Below are 24653 nucleotides of genomic sequence, written 5' to 3' on the forward strand. Positions count from 1 at the left end.
CCCGATATGATACAATTGTGGTATGGGGGCTGGGGGCCTATTTATATGCCCCCAGATGGGCAGTCGGCCTGCTGAAAAAGCCTCGACGACTGTAGCATCAGTCGACCAGCACTGAATGAAGCCCACGACTGTATATGCCCAGTCGGCCAGCAGTACAAAGGTCCACGACTGCTGTTGGGCAGTCGGCCAGTCACTTGTCTGCTGATGGGTCAGTCGGCCAGCTACTTGGTGCTCCTGCCAACTCAGAACTGCCTCCCAAGCCACAAAAAAAATGGGAAAAATAGGGGAAAAATGCGGAGAGTGGGGAAAAATGATAAAACACCTCATAAGGGCGGGCACACCCACAACAAAGGCCCTGGTGTATAAAACTGGACACGAGATGACTTCTAACAAGAACATCCTCATCTACATGAGGTTCTTTGTCCCGAATACTACGAGACAACAGAACATAAGTGACTTGTTCAGTTTCCTCTGACTGACGAACACAAGAACTACCAACATCAGTACTAGAGAGTTCCTGCCAACTGCTGCCATCTACTGGCAAGCTATCCACCATCTGGTCTCGGAAAGCCTGTACCTGCAACGTATCCACACTTAAGTGGCCATTACCACACAAACCTGAGGACCTGGGAGAGAGAGTGCTGAAAGCTTGTAAACTCCATTCTCCACTCCGCCTTCCCAAACCACCTGGCCTGTTGCTTTGTCCTGGAGAGCAACAAAATGCTCATCAAACTCCACCCATACGCCAGTCTTGCAAACCTGATGCACTGACAACAGATGAAAACCAAGTGACGGAACATACAACACCTGGGAGGAATGCTTTCCCCCTCTGCCATCGGGAACTATCTCCAACCTGCCCTCACTGTGAACTGGGATAGTGGATGTATCCCCAGTACGAATGTGACCAGAATACCTGCAGAGATCCTGTAAATCTGAACGGGAAGGAGTCATGTGCCTGGAAGCACCACTGTCTAGAATCCACTCCCGAGTATCCATTGCGGAGAATCCTCCAATCTCCTCCCTACCTGAAGAAAATGAAACATCGGTGTCCATCACCTCCAGGTGCACAAAAGCCGGGGTTTTCATGATTGATGCTGAGGAATCTTCACCCTTCTCGGTCTTCTGCTTGGGACACTGCCTCCAATAGTGACCTTTCTCGCCACAATCATTACAGGTCCTCTCTGCCTTTAGTTTCTCGCAGTCAGCATCGGACTTCTTCTCAAAAGACTTCTCCGAGGAAGCCTTCCCTTTGCCCGTGTTACAGCCTTTCGACCGTTGGCTAGTTAAGGCCTTCGAACCTCCACCCTGAGGAGGGTTCGTGAATCGTTCCTCCTGGTCCAAGACCATGGGCACAAGCTCCTCCCACGTGATGGTGCTGAGCCTGCCACTGGTAATCAAAGACGAGTAAAATGCTGAGTACTGAGAGGGCAAGTGCGACAGCAACGTTATGGCCATGTCCTCTGACGATATCTCCTTCCCAGCCTGAAGAACTTCCTGCTGAAGAGCCTGCAGCTTTTTAATGTGCTCCCGCATCGTCGATGACTTTGCAAGGTTCATAACCCGCATCTGCACTTCCAAGGAGATCCTCTTCATGGGTGGTACCCTGTTATAAAGAGAAGCCAAATGTTGCCATATACCTCTGGCCAGCATCATATGCTTTACATGATTGATTACCTGCGGTGTGCAGTTGAGAAAGATAAACGAACGGACCCTGGCGTTGACACGATCCCACATCTGTGTCTGAGCCTCCCGGTCCTTTCAGATCGACGGTAACTTCCCTTCCTCTACTTCCGGCCGTGGAACCCCAACAATGACGAAATCAGCAAGGTCGTAAGACTCCAGAACAGATTCCATCATAACCTTCCATATGCCGTAGTTGTTCCTATCCAACTGACGGTCCACTTGGAACATGGGGAGTGTCAGGATCTTCACATGCTTCTCAGCCATCTCTAACAAATTTGCCATCGCGGGGATGTAACTAAAAAAGGGTGGGTGGGTGGAAAAAAAAACTCTAAACCTGCAAGTGGCTGTCCAGCACTTTAGCCCGCCTTCCTCTTGCAACTTCTCTTCCTGAACAGTCCAAACAGTCCACCAATCAGCAACGTAACTATCCCCCTCTTGCTCAGAAAACTCCCAAGATCTATCAAGAGCCTAGGGCTCTGATACCATGTCAAAAGTGTGCAACGGAAATGATAAGCAAACTTGAGACCACAAGAGCAAGTAGAGTGAAGAAAATAGACAGCACAAGAGAAGGAGACAGATAGGCGTATAACTCTTCTCTATACACAAGATCTCGAGAAATAACTGAATGAGTACGTGGGGCAATGGGACCTATTTATATGGCCCCATCATGCAGTCGGCCAGCACTAGTGGCCCTCACGACTGGGCACATCCAGTCGGCCAGCAGAGAAAAAAACCACGACCCCTCCTGATGAAGTCGGCCAGCTCCTGGTACACATGAGTGCAGTCGGCCAGCATCAGAGGCTCCTGCCAGCCTGTGGCAGCCACCCACATCATGGAAAAAAATGAAAAAAAATGGGAAAAAATACGGGGAGTGAGGAAAAATGATAAAACACCTATACAGGGCAGGCACACCCACAACAGAGGCACTGGTGTCTGATAAAGACAGGAGATGACTTCTAACAAAGGGCTGAAATTTTCTCTTCTTGGATTGCCCCTTCTCTCGTGGTTCAGTGTCTTTGTTGTCCTTTGACTCCTTTGCCTCGTTAAATGCCTTCTTTGAGAAGAGACGTTGATCCTTGAATCCTAACATATGACCAGTAAGCATGGCATATCCAGTCTGAGCATTTTCTATCATCTGAGTCATATTCATGACCTTTGTTTTAATGCAGTAATCATGAAGCTCCTTGGGTAGCCCACAGCAATATGTCTCTACTTGCTCAACCAGTGACACGGGCCTAAAGGATGTGACCGGTAGCAAAGCATCCCAAAATTCCTTGTTATATTCTTCCAGATTGCTTCAATCTCTGGAATTTAACCGATGCCAAGCTGTCATAACATCCACCTCAAAAGTCGGTGTCAACCATAAAGAAGAGAAGATTTGCTTGAACTCCACCCAAGTGTTAGGTGCTATTCCCTTATGAAGAAGTGTCGACCACCATTGAAGAGCATTTCCCTTTAGGAAAGAAGTTGCCTTCCGTACCTTAGATGCTTCTGTGAAGTTACAACCAAAAAATGCTGCATCAAACTGTTGAATGAAGGTGAGAGCCTTCAAAGTTCAAACGATACTTTGCACCACTAAAAGTATCAAACTTTACTGCAACACCACCCTCTTTATGATCTTTTGGCTTCTCGCCCGGAACAAGATTATCATAGGGATGTGGTTTGAGAAAAGAGTTGCCTACGCATTAGATCCCATGCCCATCTTACCACCTCCCATACCAAGCATACCAAAAGCACTTCTGCCACCACCACCATAAGTTCCATACATACCTCCTAGCATACCTCCATACATACCTCCATGCATACCTGGTTGCATACCATAGCTCCCAGTCATGCCCATGTTGGGTACACCCGTCATGGAATGAAAGTCAGAGCCTCCGCCAAAATAACCAGGATGAGAAGTATTAAAAGGGTTTCCATGGGTAGGTGGGGGAAAAGAAGAAGAAGAATCGGGGTATGGCTGAAAGTTTGGGTAGATGGAAGCCGAATGTTGAGGCTTGGCTTTCTTCTCAGACCCCTGCTTCCGTGGTTTAGAATCAGCTTTGAAGTTTTGTGGAAAACATGAGTTCTTCGCGAGTTCCATTAATCCCTCCATCAAACTTTGCATCTTTGCTTTGTAGGTGGCATCATCATCTTCAGCTTCTGGCATATCGGAAGGTATTTCTTGCTCGCTTTCCTCATCTTCATCGAAGTAGTCGTCCTCTTCCAAAGATAAATCCTTCATCTCCGCACTAGTTCCAGCCATAGAATTAAATGTGTCGACCACAGAAGACCAATAGGCTCCAAACCTATAAAAACATTGTACTTAATTGAAGTAATAGAATAATCACATCATTGAGTCTTGTTCTACACTCTCTATTGACCATTGTGTTCTCTCTCTAACTCTCTCTCCCTATTTACTACTCCATAGCCATAGCTGCCTTCCTATTCAAGCCGCCATACCCACTTTCTCTTCCTCCAATAACCTTCAATTGGTATCAAAGCCATGTTATGTGGGCTTGGGCTAGGAGCTTGGGCTTTTTGTGTGAGGAAGAAAACTGTGCATGGTTCCATTAGTGCTGCAGCACGATTTTGTCAGTCGCAATTTGAATTATTGTTGCCTTATGTCGGAGTTTACAACGGCTACCGCATAAGGTGGTTTTGTTCATTGCCTGTTGGCGCATAATTACTGTGGTGACGTGTTATTATTGTGGTGGCCAAAGCTGTGTATGCTAGTTGGTTTTAGCCTCTTGATCTACAAGATGTCTATATCATATGGGTATGTGGTGCACAACAAAGCAAAGTAGAGCAGCAGTCGTACATTTTTGTGAAGTTCATGGGCATAAAGCAGCATATCTTGTGCGCTGGTCTTTGTGTTCGCTCTGTGCACCTGTGACACTTCATCGTTGTCACGCCAATGTTGAGAGATCAGCTCTATGTGCACCTAGCACCTATACATAAAAGGCCGTTCCCCTCCCCACTTCCTGATTTCTCACAACTGTAAGTCAAGCATCTACAAGCAAGCAACTGCCACATCTCAGAAGCAGCCCAAACCAGCCAGGAACAAGCGTTTGTGTTTAGAACCTCCCCATTTCAGCAGGCAGCCCGCTCATGCACAGATCCAGCCCCAATGAGCAGTTCCACCTCCTGTTCAGCCCAGAATTCAGCCCACGCTCAGTTCAGCAAAAGGTCCAGTATATACACTCAAAGACATCCGGGTCCCAATCTTTGTATTCATTTCAAATCCAGCAATAATGCAAGTACACCGCAAGGTGCACCATGGGGGCCCCTATAGTTGATTATTTGGAGTCGGGCCCCTGTTCAGTGTAATCTCTTCTCAAAATTAACACACCACAAATTGATTGCAAGCCTTTATTACATGATCTTCCGTGTCCATGTAACATGAATGGAAGGTCCTGAAAATCTCCACATTTTGTGGCAGGTTTTGGACTGATGATCTGAGCTGGTTCTGCTGCTCAAGGGGGCTAAGGAGATGTAGTCGGCTGAATGCTCAAATAAGGGGTTAATGGGAGCATATAATAGGGAATTCCCCCACCTCCTAAAGCCTGTTGTAGGGAGCCAAAATAAGGGGGTTAGGCCCTTTCACAAGCCTCGCCTCTAGCTGGTCCCTGGGCACCCAGCCAGAGCTAGTCTAAGACTGGCAAATGCCCACCAATCAAATCCAAACCTGCACATTGCTGCTCCATGCTAAAATCTGCCCCTATCAAATGTCCCACAACCTGCTCTTTTCATCGTATACCTCTATTGTTTCCCAGCCTAGGCCATTGCTCCATGCTAAAATCTGCCCCTATCCAATGTCTCATTACCTGCTCCTTTCATCATTCACCACTGTTGTTTCCCAGCCTAGGCCATTGCCTCCAATCACTAAGTCTCCTCTCACAAGCATGCCCCCCTAAAACTCAGAGTCACTCCAGCCTCATGCACCCATGCTCAGGATGATGCATTTGTCAAGAACCACCTAAAAAAGCACCCTCTAGATTTCACATCTGTGTAAGAATCTAGCCCTTTTAATACAGGTGGGACCATATCTTCAGTATTACCCGAATCGAGAAGAACCACCACCCATGGACATTTAAGGCCACTATTTTGTGAAAATAATCCATTCTCCAACCTCTACTCTACGATCATTTCACTAGATTCGTTTTCTGGTAGACAATTCAAAGTCCATGAGTAACCGATCCAGTCAAGATGTACTACTCTTCAAATAGAGCTTCATCCATCACAATGGATATACAGACCCTACAAAAGAAGAAGGCAGAGCCTTCAAAGATACTTTGTTATAAGTATGGGGCCAGTTACAAATATGAGCACATTACAACTCTTATAGGGAAAGGTTGTGGGGAGGAAATTTTATCCCCCCCAATTTTTTTTTTTAACAAAACAAAATAAATATATGTATATACATACATACATAGTTATTTATTTATATTTTTTCGTATGTAGATTAGTTTGAACTAAATCAATCACCATATGTGATAATGCAGCATAATGGGTAGCATGGAACCCTAATCAAAAGCAGAAAAGCAGGGGGAAAGAAAGTAAAATATGGGCAGATTACGATGAAGATGAGAGGATCAGGCGCCTTGGCCCTGACGGCTGCATTGACTGCGTCCTCGATTCGCTGAGACAACTTGTGCTTCTCCAAGTACTCCTGCACAGACATGGCTGCTGCTTCGACAAACTGCTTTGATCGGGAAATGAAAGACAGTTCCGATCCCCCAAACCACGCAGGGGCGATTTCACACTGCCCGCATCGTTGTCCGCCATCAAAATGGGCCCCTTTTTTTAAAAAACATTTTTTTCCCCTTTTTTCTTTTCCCTTTTTTTTCAAAGGAGGAAACCCAATAGGGAAAGGGGTGGGCCAGAATGTCATTAAGAATGGAGATAGATAGATAGATATACACATAGCATGGGTATCTAAAGAAAAATTGGCTGAGCCTATGCATGTGATGCATATGCTTCCCAATACTTAAAGCTACATACGATGTTACGTCTATCTCTACACGAACCAACAACAATGTTTAATGCCACTTCTTTGTCACAAGGAAACCCATTATACAGCCCAACGTGGTGTAGTATCCCATAAGGACCACAACTCGACGTGCTAAGAACACCCCAAATTATGACCGAAACAAGGCTGACATAAACAAGGGTAAAAAGAGAGCCTCGACACTATCTCACACAGTGTGAGATAATGGGATCAATGGTACAGGTTGTGTGGCCATAATAACAAGCTCTCCATACCAGTTGATTGTCTCGGGCGTCATAAAAGTAAACTCCGACGAGAGATAAACTCGAACCAAACATTCCAGGCACTGGTGCATTGCTGCAACCAACACGCAATCAATCCGATCGAGCATCGAGTAAACTAGGTCCACCATTAAACTCGGGCGCACATATTAAACTCAGGCTGATTTTGACTACCAGGTTGAATCCGACTACCCGGTTAATTTCGAATGACCTGCTGATTCCGACTGATTAGCTAATTCCAACTGTCTAGCTGAATCCGACTGATTAGCTAATTCCAACTGTCTAGCTGAATCCGACTGATCAACTGATTCCGAATGTCCTACTAATTCCGACTGATCAAGTGATTCCGAATGTCTTGCTGATTCCAAATTTGGGGGACTTAAAAATAATAATAATAATAATAAATAAGTCCAAAAATATTCCAAAACAAGTTTGCGGGCGTAAAGCTTTGAACACAGGTGGTTATTTGGAGAGGGCAATGCTCTACCATTACGCCAAAGATTCCACCGTGAAGGATAGGGCTAGAAAACTAATATATCATTATTTTTTTGGAGGTTTCCCTATAAAAAAATCACAGATCGCCCATCGAATGGCCCAGATTTCACATGCCACCCCGATCTCATTTGGGCCGAAGATCACATGGTCCCCCCTTCATTAATGTACCGTGTCACTTAGTGTTGAGGCCAGCCTCTGCAGGGCAGCTGATCATTCATGATGCTTAAAAAGCCCGTGTCTTTAAGACAAGATGTACGCGTTTCATTGTCTTACTGCTATTAGTGAGAGCCACTAATTGGGGAGGACTAAGAACCTATGAAAAGGTGGTTGGCTCTATAGCATTAGCAATGGTGGTAGCTATAGATAGAAGGTGTCAACTTGCTAATGGTAAGATTAGCTTTATGCTCTCTCTAAGCTTTCCATTGCTACTCTTGTGAGTCTCATCTCAGCATAAGGCTAGAAGTTTTCATCAAGGATTTTCTTCAAGTCTTCAGAGCGGATTCCGACTTCCTAGCTGATTCCGACTGAATCCTGCTGCCCACCTGAATCCGACTTCCTAGCTGATTCCGACTGAATCCGGCTGCCCACCTGAATCCGGCTACCCACCTGAATCCGGCTGCTCGGCTGAATCCGGCTGCCCACCTGAATCCGGCTGCCCATCTGAATCCGAATGTCATGCTGATTCCGACTGATCAACTGATTCTGAGAGTCCTACTAATTCTGACCATCCAGTTGATTCCAGCTAATTCCGTCCAATTGATTGCAGCCGATTCTATCCATTCCTAGATCGTTGAATTTTTGTTGCACACCTATGGTGTTCTTATTATTGGCCTTAGCCTTCTTGTGTGCATGTTCCTTGAAATGTGTCGCTCGATTTTTTCCTCGCTCGAAAAGTTTCGCTCAGAGAATGGGAGGACTCAAAGCTCTAGATTATTGAGATGGGTAATGTAGTAGGTTAGAGTTCCATTTGTATAATGTTATTCACAAATGTATTTCATAAAAAGTACATAATTTATGAATTACATAAACATAATAAATAGAACACTTAAGTAACTTGGAGCTAAAAGAAACAAAACACAAAGGATGCACTCACCAATAATCAGCACACCTTAATGATTCAATGGACCCATTGACCTAAAAAATGATTAGGATTTCATCTATCAAGAGAAGCGGGTCACGGGTGAGGAGACAAGGGAGGCTCTAGATTATTGAGGTGGGTAACATAGTAGGTTAGAGTTCCAATTGGATAATAAGACCTACCCTCCCTTGCATGTATAATAAGGCATCTCATTATCCAATTATTTCTTAGCATCCCAATATTGGCTCTTTGGTGCATGTATAATAAGGCCTACCCTCCCTTATGTATCATCTCATTATCCAATTAGTTCCTTTGTGTCATTTGTAGCTTGAAATTTGAAGACCTCATCCCCATATCCCGAAGGGGCATCAAAACTCAATTGATGATGATCCCACTGTTCATTCTCCATTTGCACTCTAAGAAGAGTAAGTTCATCCATCAAGAGAAGGGGGCCATGGGTGAGGAGGCAAGGGACGGGGTGCTAGGTAATCAAGTGGAAGCTCTACATTATTAAGGTGGGTAATGTAGTACGTTAGAGTTCCATTTGTATAACGTTATTCACAAATGTAAAGCACATAATTTATGAATAACATCAACATAATAAATAGAATACTTAAGTAACTTGGAGCTAAAAGAAATAAAACACAAAGGATGCACTCACTAATGATCAGCACATCTCAATGATTCAATGGACCCATTGACCTAAAAATGATTAGGATTGCATCCATCAAGAGAAGCGGGCCATGGGTGAGGAGGCAAGGGAGGCTCTAGATTATTGAGGTGGGTAATGTAGTAGGTTAGAGTTCCAATTCGATAACGTTATTCACAAATGTATTTGATAAAAAGCACATAATTTATGAATAACATAAACATAATAAATAGAATATTAAAATAACTTGGAGCTAAACGAAACAAAACACAAAGGTTGCACTCACCATGATGAGCACACCTCAATGATTCAATGGACCCATTGACTTAAAAAATGATTAGGATTTTATTTTTGATTACAAGTTATTTTAAAAAATTATTAGGATTATATCTTTTATTACAAGTCATTTTAAGAAATCAAATATGAATATTATTATTATCATGTTACCAACTATGATAAGTACAAGTAGACCTATATGCAAAAGTTGGCATATTTTCGATGTCTTTCAATGGAAGAGTATTTAGATGATATTCAAAAGTAGCAAATCCTTGTTGGAATCATCTTCCCAACAAGGCAATATGATTCTCCATGGCATTGATTAACAAGAAAAACCCCATAGTTAATGCAAAAGCAATCGACACGAATCCTATTTACTTACTGGAGATAGAGTGTTTAATAGAAGACTAGCATGACCCATGTGTCAGAATACACTTCCACATGATTCTTAATCCATGATATTATATGGTTGGTGCATTTTTCCACAAATTTCATAAAAACTCAAAATACACTTTTCCCTTTTAATCTTTGAACAATGTTTGAGTGTAAAGGTATTGAGCAATTATTTTGAGCATTGCCTAAGTGCACTGATTTCTTAAGAAGTGGCTCACACAAGTCAAAGGATGAGAAATTTAAGGAATAAAAGAACTGAATCTTGTTTGATCCAATGGGCTAAAAAGTGAGGGTGTAAAGTGTTTGGTGTCTCTTATCACAATATGGAACACTTTGGGGGCACCTCATGTGTGGCAATTTTTTGAGCATCGAATTTTTGAGCATCGAATGAAAATATAAAACATGGAAAATACTCCTTCTCAAGTTGACTTGTTAAGCCTTAGCACACTATTTACCATCTTGTTAGTGATCGGGTTTTTTGATTCCCTCTCTACACACCCCTACAAGAGGGAAGGAACGGCACAAACGGAGTGATTTAGGATCATGTAGCATTTTTGCATAAAGTTTTGGGAGAAAAAAAGAAGTTTTTTTGGGTGATGAACAAGTGGAAGCCATGAGAAGCTTGGATTCTTTTAGAATAATCCCATACACATAAGTCAAAGAGAGGAGGGGAACCTTTATTAGGATCTCCACACCCCCATTGTTAGTATCACAAGGGAGAGGAGCTTGGGCTTATGTGTTCTTGTGGGAGCTCTGGCTGCCAAGCGCATGGGCACATGCGTGGGTGTGGTTGGACACTATCGGCTTTCACATGGCCCTCCGCCATGCCCAGTAAGGCTGCCTATTTTCGACGCTTTTGCGAACCCACTTGACCATGCAAAAATGACTTTTTCTCTTTCCCCATCACCTCTCTCTAAAAGCCACGTCTTTCTCTCAAAAGTTAAGAAAGAAAGTTATTCTTGTCCAAGATAAGCATGGTTGTAAAGCAAAGATAAAAATACATGATACTACTCTTTTTTGGCAAGCAAAGTAAAAAAGAAGGCAAGCAAAAGAGTGGTCTAGAGTTCAAGCTTCCTACCATGGGAAATCTATAAAAGGCACCATGTGTATCACAAAAGAAAGAAGAAGGATAGAGCTAGTGTTAGGAAATATTCTAGAACCTAAGCTGTGGAGCTAAACCGAAGCCCAAGAACACTTAGCAAAGAAAGCTACTCAAAACTAACAGCTCTCCTCAACTCCCAAAACTAGGCCCAACAAGAAAAGGACCTATGGTGGCTGGAGTGTACATCTATGTTCACTATCTGCCCAGGAGTATGCAATGCAATCTCAATGCTCATCAAAACCATAGACCACCTAAGACCACATCATGTTTATTTAATGTATCATTGACAAATGAAGAGAAATATCGAATATTATGTCATATTGCAAGATATAACCAAAGAATATTCTCATTTATAATATTTTGCACATCATCAATTGATTGATATTGTTTTCACAATGAAACTAGAGTGTTGTTATATATACCAAGAGTATGAATTTGATATCATAAAAGGTAAATAAAAAGATCTTATCTTCTTGTTTGCTCCGTGACGCCCGACTTATTTTATAGAGTGTTGCCAAATTCATTTATGTTGTCGTCGAGGTTGTTGCCATTCTTGAGTATGTGTGAATCCTCTCGATGCTCAAGGCACAAAATCAATAGAATTATACAAATTTGAGTAGGAGCTTTTGTATGAATGAAATCACAAGCAAATGTGTGTATGTGTGTCTTTTTTTTAAAGGGAGGGAAATCCCTTTAAATTTTTTTGAGTAGGAGTTTTTGTATGAGTGAAATCACAAATATATATGTGTGTGTGTCTTCTTTTTTTTTAAGGAAGAGAACTCCTCACAAGCTGCCACATGCAGTCAACATAATCCCATATATTATTTTAAGACTTTGTATATTAGGATTTTTATATAACTTTAGACCATCGTTCCTTTAGAGAGAGAGAGAGAGAGATCTTCTCGCGCTGATGTGTGCGCAGTTTGTGGCCCTCAACGTTTCCTGCCAGTTTGTGTAAGTTAATGCGGTTGCTGTTGCTCGCCGTTTTGTTGTTGATCGTTGTTGCTTGCCATTCCCACTGGTTGTTACTGTTGTCTATGTGGCCTGGTTGTGGCTATGTGGTGCATGGCGATGTTACTGTTGTCTACATGGCCTGGTTGCTGTTGCTCGCCGTTTCGTTGTTGATCGTTGTTGCTTGCCATTTCCACTGGTTGTTACTGTTGTCTACGTGGCCTGGTTGTGGCTCTGTGGTGCACGGTGATGTTGATCACCGTGTCTCTGTCTGGCTGGGCTTTACGCGCCCCCGTGCCCATTGTTTTTTGGTTGTCGTTACCCCTCCCATGCTTCTCTCCACACGACACCCTTTCACATCTTCAAATTACCTTTTCAAATGGCAAGTGTGCCCATCTAATGCCCCCTTTGATGCATAGGGCCATGATAAATAACTACATGCCTTCTTTGATTTTTGGCTAATTAGCACCCGAAGTAGGGACGTGATGTTCTTTGACTGAGCACCTCGAACACGGCCACCTCCAAAACCCAACCCCTTAATCATCAGCTCATAATAATAATTCCTTATCATCCAGCCAATCAACCCACTCATTACTCCTCCTAATTACAAACTAAGTAACCCAAAATGTCGATCATACCTTACTCTCTACCCAAGCCGCAATGCCTTTCCACCTACGATTAAACATGCCTTCTTTGATTTTTAGCTAATTAGCACCCGAAGTAGGGACGTGATGTTCTTTGACCGAGCACCTCGAACACGGCCACCTCCAAAACCCAACCCCTTAATCATCAGCTCATAATAATAATTCCTTATCATCCAGCCAATCAACCCACTCATTTCCCCTCCTACTTACAAACTAAGTAACCCAAAATGTCGATCACACCTTACTCTCTACCCAAGCTGCAATGCCTTTCCACCTATGATTAAACAACCTCACCTTGATGGCATATAGCACTAGTTAATCTAGCCTTATTGGTCTCTACTCATGATAATACCTATCCACTTTAATCCAAAATTCATTATCCCTCCATCTACCTTAAACTGAACAGTATCACGAATCGAGACCTAATCTTTTTTATGATTGCATTGTGTGGCCGGATCAACCCAACCCTTGATCAAGTGCTTGACTATATCGATACAGCGCTTGGCAATATTTGTTCCATCACAAAATGTTCCTCTTCTTGACGGGCTTGAGTCCCTTGTCATGGTATATCTTCTCTTCTCATTTTTGTGAGGTTACACTCCACCTTATGCTTGTTTTGGTGCCAACGATCTTCATCCCTATCAAAATAGCTCCTCAAGGCTGACCAAGTGAGATCATCATCAGTGTGAGATAAATATTATGCAAGATGCACATAATGGTAGTAAATGGACACATGCGGACACAAAAAACATATATGCATGCAATGCTCACACAATAACATGCTTCGGAGGCTCCAAAAAAATGCAATAGTGGCATCCTCTCTACGAGGAAACTAGCATGCTAGTGTGAACCCAAATTTTCGTTTAGACTCATGCTTTCTCCATTGGGCTTCTATCAAGTGTTTTTTCTATCCATCTTCTTTTCTTCTCCAAACATAAATCATATTCTTCTTTTTTGGTCCTCTAACCTTTTGTGATATTGTCCTATTATCCCTCTTGTGACTCCCTACATCACCTTGAAATGGTACATTATGTATGTTTTCTTACTCATTTTGGTTTCTCTCACCAAGGCTACAATTTGGCACGTGTCTAGGACTTCCAAGCTTATATTAAATTTCATTTCTCTTTGGCTCTTGCATAGGTGTAAATTGTAGTGCTAAATTTGCATCCAAAATGATCAAGAGAGAGTGGCCTTGCTAACCTCACATGGATTCGCAATGAGCACGATAAACCCTTGATAAAGCTCTCTATTTTTATTATGTCATCAAATCTATGGTGATCACAATGTTTTATTTTAAACTTGGCAAATCTACCCACATAGATTTTCATCACTATCTCATTTTCCCTTTAAAAGAAACCACCCAATGCAATAAGGGCATTTAATGGACTCAGGGACTTTTGAATATTGGATGAGACAAACAACATTTATCCTTGAGTGAGTGTTTGTCTAAGACTTTGTCAAATATTAATGGTGTTGAAGCCTCAAATTTGAGTGAGTGTTTGTCTAAGACTTTGTCAAATATTAATGGTGTTGAAGCCTCAAATTTGAAGGTTGTAACATGATACCCTTCATAAGCAAGGTGAAGGAACCTGCTTCTCACTCTCAACCCCATCCTAAGGCTTTATTTCAACCCTTCTAGGTTTAAGAGGAGTCTTGATTACATCATTATCTCCCTTACACTCTTTTGTTCTTTTACTCACATAAGAATCTCTTCGGTCTCTAAAGATTGGTTATCAACAAGGTTACCAAGTCACTTATTCTATATTCTTACAAAACTAGCATCATCATCCTCAACGAAATTTTTGTGTTCTTTATTAACTCTTTCAACAGTCTGGGTTACAAACTCTAGACCTCTTATGCTTAGGGTGTTAGCGGTCCAATTGTACTACAGATTCAAAAGAAAAGCTAGCAACCTAAACAAAAAATAGGAATGTGCTATGAGCTCCATAAAAAGAACATTGACAAATGATGAGAAATAAGGAACATTATATCAATATTGTAAGATATAACCAAAGAATATGCTCATTTATAATATTCCTTACATCATCAATCGATTAATAGTGTTTCCAGAACCAAACTAGAGTGTTGTTATATATCCTAATAACATGAATATGCTCATTTATAATATTCCTTATAATATTCCTTACATCATCAATCGATTAATAGTGTTTCCAGAACCAAATTAGAGTGTTGTTATATATCCTAATAACATGAATTTGATATCACTAGAAAGGAAAATAAAAATATACTTTCTTCCTGTTTGTTCCGTGACGCCCATCTCCTTTCATGGAGTGTTGCCAAATTCATTTATATTGTCATCAAGGTTGCCATTCTTGAGTATGTGTGAATACCCTCAATGCTCAAGGTACAAAATCAATAGAATTATAGAAATTTTAGTAGGAGCTTTTGTATATGTAAAATCATAAGTAAATATGTAGGAACTTCTCACAAACTACCACATGCAGTTAACATAATCCCATATAGTATTTTGAGGCTTTGTATATTAGGGTTTTTAAATAACTTTAGACCTTAGCTCCTTTAAATGTGTGTGTGAGAGAGAGAGAGAGAGAGAGAGAGAGCTCCGGAAGAAAGCCCAACCCTTCTCAATTTAGATGCTTGTGCAGGCTAGAAGACAAGGAGGTGAAGATCATCCAATCCGAATTAAAGTTGGGAGCGATCTTGATTTCCAAGGGTACTGCTGGACCGTGTAACACTAATGAAGCAAGATAAAGTCATCCAAGAGAAACTAGTCATCAAATTCAGTAAATTGAATGGTGCCTCCTTGTGCCAACTATTGGTGCATGTTAGAGTGGCCATAGTGCCATTCTCTACCTGTGCATGCATAGAATTTTAAGATTGTGCATGGTAGAATGGCCCTCGGTCCATTCTATACCCCTTGTGCCAGCTCTTGGCTAATATTAGAGCAATTGTATGGCCATTCTCTCAATGTGCATGCATAAAATATCAAGATTGAGCATGGTAGAATGACCCTTAGGGTCGTTATTGCAAGCACAATGTGTTTTAGAATGGCCCTAGGACTATTCATGGTGTGCTTTAGAATGGCCCTAGGGCCATTCTTTTAAACACACTATGCATGGTAGAATAGCCCTAGGTCCATTCTAAATCACATTGTTCTTGAAAGAATGGCCTAAGAAGCATCTCTACCCTTTTGTGCCAAATGATAGTGAATATTAGAATGGGCCTAAGGCTATCCTCTACCCGTGCATGCATCAAATATAAAGACTATGCATGGTAGGGTAATTATTGCATAATATGATTTATCATGGGCCTAAAATGATTCTATTGTGCATAATATGTTATAAAGAATGGCCCTATAACCATTATATACTCTTGGTGCATGTTAGAATGGCCTTGGGACCATTCTAGTATAACTTGTAATGCATGTTAGAATTTCCCTATGGCCATTCTATAAGCCCTTGAGTCAACTATTGGTGCATGCTAAAAATGGTACATAATTATTTCTTGTTATAACAACATACACATGTAAAATTTAATAATCAGCTAAACAAAAAGATAAGACTCATTAATTTCACATCACTATAAAGAGCATGACCATGTTATTTTCTACAATTAAAATAGTTCTTAACAATATACAAAACATGGGTCAATCCTCTTCATCTTCAGAGCATAAAAGGATTTCAATCGCACCTACAAGGTCGAAGCTTGTTGTAGTTGGTTGACAATTCATTTTCATTGGTTGGGAGCTACATGCAATGGAGGTAGAGGCATTGGGTTGTGGTTATTCATCAAGAATCCCCACACATTGTCTAATACCACTGTCTATCTTTACAAAGCTTGTTGTAGTTGGTTGAGTATTCGTTTTAATTGGTTGGGAACTACATGCGACGGAGGTAGAGGAATTGAGTTGTGGTTTTTTATCAGGAATCCCCGCCCACTATATCTAATACCACTGTCCATCTTTAAAAGGCTTAGAAGCTTTGATTGCACCTCTTCACTTCCTTGACCACTGTCAACCAAGCATATTAAATCTCTTTTTTCTTTGAGTGTATATCCTGACACAAAATCGTTGGTGAAAGCATTAATGAGCATGAGATCTTGCATACAATACAACCTAATACATTGATCGATGTGACAGTGGACTTGTTGTATCGTAAATAAGATGTGGCATCTAAACCTTCGACTCTCTCATAGTCTTGATTTAAAAGAGCTACATCCAAGATAAGCCAACAAACTGATCATAGCCTTCAAAAGCATCTTCCTTACTCAAGAAAACTAGCACACTGAAGAGTTGGGTTGCACCACTATACATGGTGCATCTCTCACAAAATCTATTGTGCCCATAACTAGTTTGTTCCATCTTGTGCATTGTTCAAGGCTTCTTGCAAACACATAACATCATTGATCTTTAAGAATACAAGTAATACATATTGTGAGAGACCTGTACCACTAGTGATAGTCATGATGCCATTCAATAACTGTGAAAGCCTCTCCACACTCCATTGCATCTTCCTCTCGCAGGACCCTTTGTGCTATCCAAAACACATAATTCAATCGGCATTAGATCAGTGAAGTATTGAGCAAGAAAGTACTCGCCCTCCATCTCCAAGCTCACCATAGGAACACGCTAAGGATAATCATTAGAAGCCGACACCTATTTGTTGCTGTCAATGACAATCCATTGAATGTAGTTTTTACATCCAATAAGAATTCTAGGACAACCTTTCCAATTTCCAACTTAGCCTTTATCCATTGTTCACACTTTTGTTTGCAGCACATGATAGACATGAGCATTGACATTATGTGCATTGTAAAGTTATTATTTTCTTTTTATAGTTTGAATTCGGGTAGGGGTCTCTTAGTAAAACAACAAAGATATATAATGAGCCCCAATTATGCAAAGCACATTAAAGAGGAACTAAAACAACTACATAGAATGGAATTTATCTATCCCATATTGCCAAGAACTTGAAGCCGAGGGTGTGTGTGAACTACAAAAAGCTTAATGTTACTAGCGTAGCAGATGTGTTTCTACTACCCTTCACAAACCCTCTCCTAGACGAAGCCACATGGCATAATATGTACTCATTCTTGGATGGCTTGAGCAATTACAATTAGGTGAAGATGGCACCTAACAACGAGGAAAAGACTACATTTATAATTGAGCGGGGGGTTTTTCATCCAATGTCATGACCTTTAGGTTCCCGCTACATTCTAAAGGATGGTTCAAGAAATCTTCTACGACCACCTGATTGAATTCATGAAGGTGTTTATGGATGATTTAGCATTTTGGAAGAAAATCCAAGCACTTGTATCACCTCGTGTTGAACATACAAAGATGTAAAGACAAAATTAAAGCTGAATACTGCTAAGTATGCACTTGCACTTTAAAAAAAAAGAATATCAGTAGCATCCAAGGAAGGGCAAGCAATAGATCGAGCAAAAGTGGAGGTTATAAAGGCATTTTCTACACCTACCACTACAAAGGAGCTTCAAATATTTCTTGCAAAAATAAAATGGCACACTAGGTTTCTTAGGTACCTCACCCATTTAGACTTCTGGATGGCAAAAAAGGGTGTGAATTTTAAATGGCCACTTGATTGCTTGACTAGCTTAAAAAAATGCTAATGCTAATAACACCTGTGAAAGAAGCCATTCCTTATCTTTGTGGATGCCTTTGATGTAGCAATTGGAAGTATCTTAATGGTTCAGGCCTACCTATAATGCCAAGAGGCCAATAACCTAAGTGGGAAAAAAAAACAACATGATTGAGAGGGAATCCTTGGGCCTAATCTACTCAGTGAAGAAATTCAAGTACTACTTATGCAAAAACAAATTTGTGCTTCATCTAGACGATCAAACTTTGTTATACCTTACCAACAAGCCTAACCTAACAAGATAGCTAGCCAAAAGGATGATACTAATAGAAGAGTTTGATTTTACAATCAAATAAACTCTTAGAAAGGAACATACAATGGTGGATTTTCTGTCAATGATAACAAATAAAGAATAGCTAGGAAACGCAATGCCGACGAAGCTAATAGATGCTTAGCTATTCAAGGTAAATGCAAGGGGTATAGAAGATAATAGGTATCATGACATGCTAGACTTAATTCAAGAAGAAAAGCTTCGTATAGCCCCAAGTAAGGAGTGAAGAAAGAAGCCGGCACTAAGAAAGTTAAATGCACACTATTGGAGATCACATGGGAAGAGAGACCACATGAAGAAAGGTGCTACAATTAGGATTGTGATGGCCTACCATCATGAAGGATGCATGAAAGTTTGTTAAACAACATGATGTGTGCCAAAGGCTAAGCCAACCAAATGACAAAGATAAGATGCCACATAACCCCATAGCTCCTCTACATCCATTTTGAAATGGGGATTGAATTACGTGGGACCTTTACATCCTTAAGCAAAAGGGGAGCAAAAGATAAAAATTTGCAACAGATTAATATAAAATGGCTTGAAGTAGGGCACTAAGAAGTAACTTGACTAAATCAATAGCCAAATTTTTGTGTCACGACATAATGACAATATTTGGGATGTTCCTTAAAACTGGTTACCATGTTGTGAACAAAGTGGTACACGGGCACACTTAGAGGAACATGATAATACACTAGAGATCCATTGTTTGGGGCATTGTGTAATGGGTAGGATGAGTCCACAAATCAAATAATGATTAAGACACTAAAGAAGATTGTGGCTTAGCACAAAAGGGAGTCAAACAAAAGCCTCCATTGAAAATTAAGAGAAAATGGAAAACAAAGTGCTTAAAAAAACATTTTCTGCAAATAACCAAAATTTTTGCACTCGTGAGCTCTTTTTATAAAAAAATTCTTCCTTAAAGAGTAGAAACATGATTACAAGGAAAGGATATGGGTTTATCTCACCTAAACTCAACAAAAAAGGAGAATGTCAATTGGGTGGGGGAAGCAAATGAGATTTCATTCAATTGGACTGGCATGAGCTCTTTAAAAGGAACATGGGTACATAACAGCTTCAAACCTCCTTGGAACAAGGGATATGTGCAAGTGCCAGGTAGGGAGAGGGTGAAGTTCAATTGAAATAGGCATTTGGATATCCTAAGGAAGGAAGCCTTATAGCATAAGCCTTATAGCATAACCGCATCAAAATGTACGTCAAGAGGTACCCAAGATATGTACCATGCATTAATTCAAGGATGTGAAAGATGAAAATGCAAGAAACCAAATGTACTTCTTGGACAATGTGGTGCATTGACAAAGAGTCTAAACATGTTAGAGAAGAACTAAAACATGCTTAGAGCAATCAAACTAGGTGCATCTGAATATAAGGGCAAAACATGTAAAGGAAAAGGGAGACACAACTATGTGCATGCCCACCTAATGGCCAAATCCATGATTGGAGAGAAGAAATTGGCATTGACACAAGGGCAAAAAGGAGGGGATGTTCCTAAACAAGGGGAGGTAGGGACCTCCAAAAATGAGGATGACAACACCTTTGAAAAGAGGCAAAGGGAACTCTAGCAAGTGCCTCAAAGGCCTGTAGCAACAAGAGAGGGAAGATTGATAGGGAAAAGAAGAAAGGTGTTTCGTGAAGGCCAAGAATTTACAAGGAAAGAATGTTAAGGAAAAGATGGGGCAACACACTGCCAAAGGCACCCAAAAACCACACCTAAACATATAAACAACAAGAAGCAGGAGGTGCCTAAGAAAGAACCAAAGTAAGAGAAGCTACTAGGAGGGAGCCTAAGAAGAGTGAGAGCAATCAGCAAACAAAGAGCTCTTAAAGAATAGAGTTTGACCTAGAGTTTGAGTTGGACCTAGGGAAGAATAGAGTGCTCAAAAGTAAAAGAAGGCTAGAGAGCATACCTAAAAGATAGAGCTACAGCCAAGCACTCCTTAGAGATACAAAAGGAAACTAACGTTCAAAATACTACCCAATCGTCTAGATAAAGTTAGGCCCTATAGTGCCTAAAGGGGACACCAAGTTGGCCACAGACACAAACTCTATAAGATAGCATAATAGCTCTTTATACCATGAACAAACATTTATTATAAGTATAGAGCTAGTATAGCAGGTACATCAGATGCAAGAAAGCTTTAACAGAGTGGTTGAACAAATAAACAAGGTGAAGAAGAGGTGTAATAAAGCAAACCACAACTACAATAGCAAAGGCTATAAGAGATTGTAGCAGGAGCTCAACAACACCAAAACCTTGCAAAAGAGAAAGGTATGAAGCCCTCTTTTGAATCAATTGAAATAGGCCAAATATGTGGACATGGAGATGAAGCAATTAGCTGTTGAGGGAGATGATGAGGAAGATGAAATTTGTGGAAAATTTGGACTTAGCGTAGGATCTCTAAAATCAATAGACCATATTCTAACTGCATTTTTAAATCCTTCACTACCTCAGTCCCCTTCAATTTCCCTAGAAGTCTTTATAATTCTTTAATGTTCTTAGGGTCTAGCATGTTCAAGATCACCTTGACCTTGTCCAGAGAAACGGTTCAGCCTTCTTTGGAGACAATGTGCCCTAATAGAAAAGTAGAGGAGCCTTTAGCTTGACAAAGACCTCAAGGAGGGAGTGGTGAAGCTTATTCCTAAACAAGCTGCTTGCAGTAACATATTGAAACACTCGAGACCCATTGCTCTGCTAACTGTCATTTATAAAATCCTAGCCAAAGTCATTGCCTTAAGGATCTCTCATGAAAGATCCCTGTCCCGTCCGCGCAACGAATTCAGGGGTGCTAGCAGCGGAAGTAGCACTTCTTGCGTGGGGCAGGGTCCCTCACTCGGGGCCTCACTCACAGATATCCGGACAAGAGACTAAGCCCTTGGTTCTTCCAAAACCGAACCTGGAAAAACTTTCCTTGCCCGGAAAGCATGGGCGATTCCTCTAGGATAATTTTACTCTAACGTAGTCAAGAGCCTTAATTAACTGAACTGATCTGACTGAACCCGTAAGTCCCATAGTCAGATCAAGGAAAAGATTTGCACTTGGATCATAGAGACCAATGCTTTTTTCCTCATTAAGAGGCACAACCGTTGATTCTTTTCCATAGAACAATTTTTATCCGAGATTTACTTCATTTATCGTACCATAATAGAATTGAGTCTCATTTCAGGGATCCATCAGTCCAGCCTCCATTAGCCAACCACCCAACCACTGTAGTGATGGGATCCAATTAAGAATTTGGTTAGGTTTTGTCCTGGGTACTAGGGAAAAGAGTTGCCAAGCCCCCTAGCCGGATATTCATTCAAACTTAAAACTAGTCACACCACTTACACACCCAATATGAAATTGCCTTTTTCACAGATTCAGCTGTCTTTAAAACAATCTTTTAATGAAACTATAGTATCACTAGTCATAATCCTCCAAAATATCCGGTAGAATCGTAATTTCCAAATTTTTCCTTCATCGGTGTACCTATGGCATCATTGGCAACCAGAACGCTCACCACATGTCCACTCAGGGGCCTTTTTGATAGTTCCTAGCTCATAGTAAAAAATCACTTGTAAAAATCAAAATGGAATCTCTGTTGAAGATCCGCAAGATCAACCAACAGATCCATATAAAAGAGCCATGGACTCATCCGTTGAGAACTAGCAAAGTCAATCAACCAGATCCATGCCCGAATTTAGAAAACAACTCTTACTCCTTATTCCAATATCTTCCTCAACGCACGTGTGGGTATCTTCGTCGGCGACCCAGAGCTCGAGCACCATATGGTTAGCACCCTCTAGGATCCTTCGCAGGTCACCTAGCGCTTCACTCATAGGTCGCTTCCTTAGTTCCTCGTCCACCGTACCGGACGCTCACCATTTTAAATCGAACTGAGCTTGGTTAAGACCTCGGCCGATCTTACTACGTGAGACGTCTTCCGTTGACTCTCTGTCAGCTATTGCAACTTTATCAGCAGTTAGGTCTCCACAACCTCATTCACAAGACGGTCAAAATGCTTCCCCAGCATTTTTGACATAAAACAATCATTTAAAAATATGTCATAAATACAGTTTCTATGACGAACTCGTCTTTCCACATTGTTCCACATCAATCCACATTCATTTCATATGTATTCCCATTCTTATCCAATCTTATCATTTTCCATCTCATCACATCTTTCCTCCTTTATTCTCATCAGATCTCATCCACTCGCATCTACCCATATCCACATCTCATCACCTCACATTCATTCACATCTCATCCATTCATATCTACCCCGATCCACATCACATCACATCTCATCCATTCATATCTACCCCGATCCACATCACATCACATCACATCCATTTCACCTCACATCTCATTCATTCACATCTATCCCGATTCACATCCCATCACATCTCATCCATTCACATCACATCTCATTCATTTACATCTATCCCGTCTCACATCACATTTCGTCACATCTCGTTCACATCACATATCATCCATTCACATCTATCCCAATTTACATCACATCTCATCACATCCATTTCACATCACATCTCATTCATCCACATCGATCCAATCGTTCACATGTACGACTACCCACATCTATCCATACATTCACATTTATCACTTCACATCCACATATATTCATGTCACATCACATCTCTTTACATCACATCACATTCTTTCACATACACATCCACATCTATTCTTTCACATACACATTCACATCCATTCTTTCACATACACATTCACATCCATTCTTCACATACACATCCACACCCATTCTTTCACATACATCCACATCCATTCTTTCACATACACATCCACATCCATTCTTCACATACATTCACATCCATTCTTTCACATACACATCCACATCCATTCTTCACATACACATTCACATCCATTCTTCACATACATCCACATCCATTCTTTCACATACACATCCACATCCGTTCTTCACACACACATCCACATCCATTCTTCACATATATCCACATCCATTCTTTCACGTACACATCCACATCCATTCTTTCACGTACACATCCACATCCATTCTTCACATACACATCCACATCCATTCTTCATATAGACATTCACATCCCATATCATTCATTTACATACTAATTCATATGACATCACATTCATTTACATCACATATCATCCATTCACATCCCATATCATTCATTTACATCCCGATTCACATCACATTACATCTCATCCATTCATTCATATCTATCTGATTCATATGTCATCACATCTCATTCATTCACATCACATCCCATCCATCCATTCATTCACATCTATCTGATTCACATCACATCACATTAATTCACATCACATATCATCCATTCACATCCCATATCATTCATTTACATCCCGATTCGCATGACATCACATAAAGGTAAAGAGAAAGTGGTTGAGCCCCTTGGTATGCTTGAGATTTCTATAGGGCATTCTCTTGTTTAATGGAGAGTCTAGTGGCTCGGAGATGAGCTGTGAGACCCCTCTGTCCCCTCCAACCAGCATTCTGGCGCGTAAGAAAATCCTTTAAGAAAACAGGGTTTCTATGCAAGTTTTCAGTTTGATTTTCTTTTGAATACAAGGAGTATTTCTTGAATCAGTATCCCCAAAACTTCTTGATCGAAATTTTGAATTTCATACAAGAATTCCTCAAATTCTATAACCTTGAGCCACAGATCAATTCGAAGGGTCTCAAACTTAGTTTCAGAATATTTCTTTTAGATGAAAAAATGGTGGGAATTACTCTTTTAGAATAACATAAAAATAAACTTTCTTTTCACAAAATTTTGGAAAACTTTTCCATAACCTCCTTTGTATGGCTGACCATTTCTCAATTTGATCTTTCTTTATTTAACTTAATTAACCTAATTTAGAATTATAGAACTCTAATCTACATAATTTTCTAAATTCAAGAGAGTAAACAATAAGAAGAGTTTAATTAATCACTTAGTTAATCTTTCTAAGATTAAGAAAGGTTGGAATGTAAAGAAGAGAAGGGGGTGGCCTTTTCATCAAAGGCATAGCATTTGAATTTAATTCAATCATTTGCAAAACATAAAAATCAAGAAAACCATAGATTTTTCATTAAAATTTGTAAACAAATTAAGAAAATTAGCTTACATGGAGCTTGTAAGCTCTCCTTTGGCTTGAGGGATTGAGGGTTCTACTATTGTTTGAAGCAATAGTGGCCACCAATTCACTTTGGAGAG

The 24653-nt window shown here is 40.7% G+C and overlaps 1 protein-coding gene across 2 annotated transcripts in view; it reads right to left on the reverse strand.

Moving 5' to 3' along the window:
• Positions 1 to 6444, reverse strand: part of ENOC (cytosolic enolase) — a 77828-nt gene extending 71384 nt beyond the window's left edge. For both annotated transcript variants that reach the window (XR_015262797.1, XM_086779344.1), the window contains exon 1: positions 6242 to 6444. Coding sequence is in view for 1 of the 2 variants with exons in the window: in XM_086779344.1 (XP_086635470.1) it covers positions 6242 to 6346 (105 nt within the window). In the remaining variant the exon portion in view is untranslated. The remainder of the gene's footprint in view (positions 1 to 6241) is intronic.
• Between the last annotated feature and the right edge of the window lie 18209 nt (positions 6445 to 24653).

Source organism: Cibotium barometz, chromosome 40 (genome assembly GCF_041138505.1).
Source record: "Cibotium barometz isolate CiBa-2024 chromosome 40, ASM4113850v1, whole genome shotgun sequence".
NCBI lineage: Eukaryota > Viridiplantae > Streptophyta > Polypodiopsida > Cyatheales > Cibotiaceae > Cibotium > Cibotium barometz.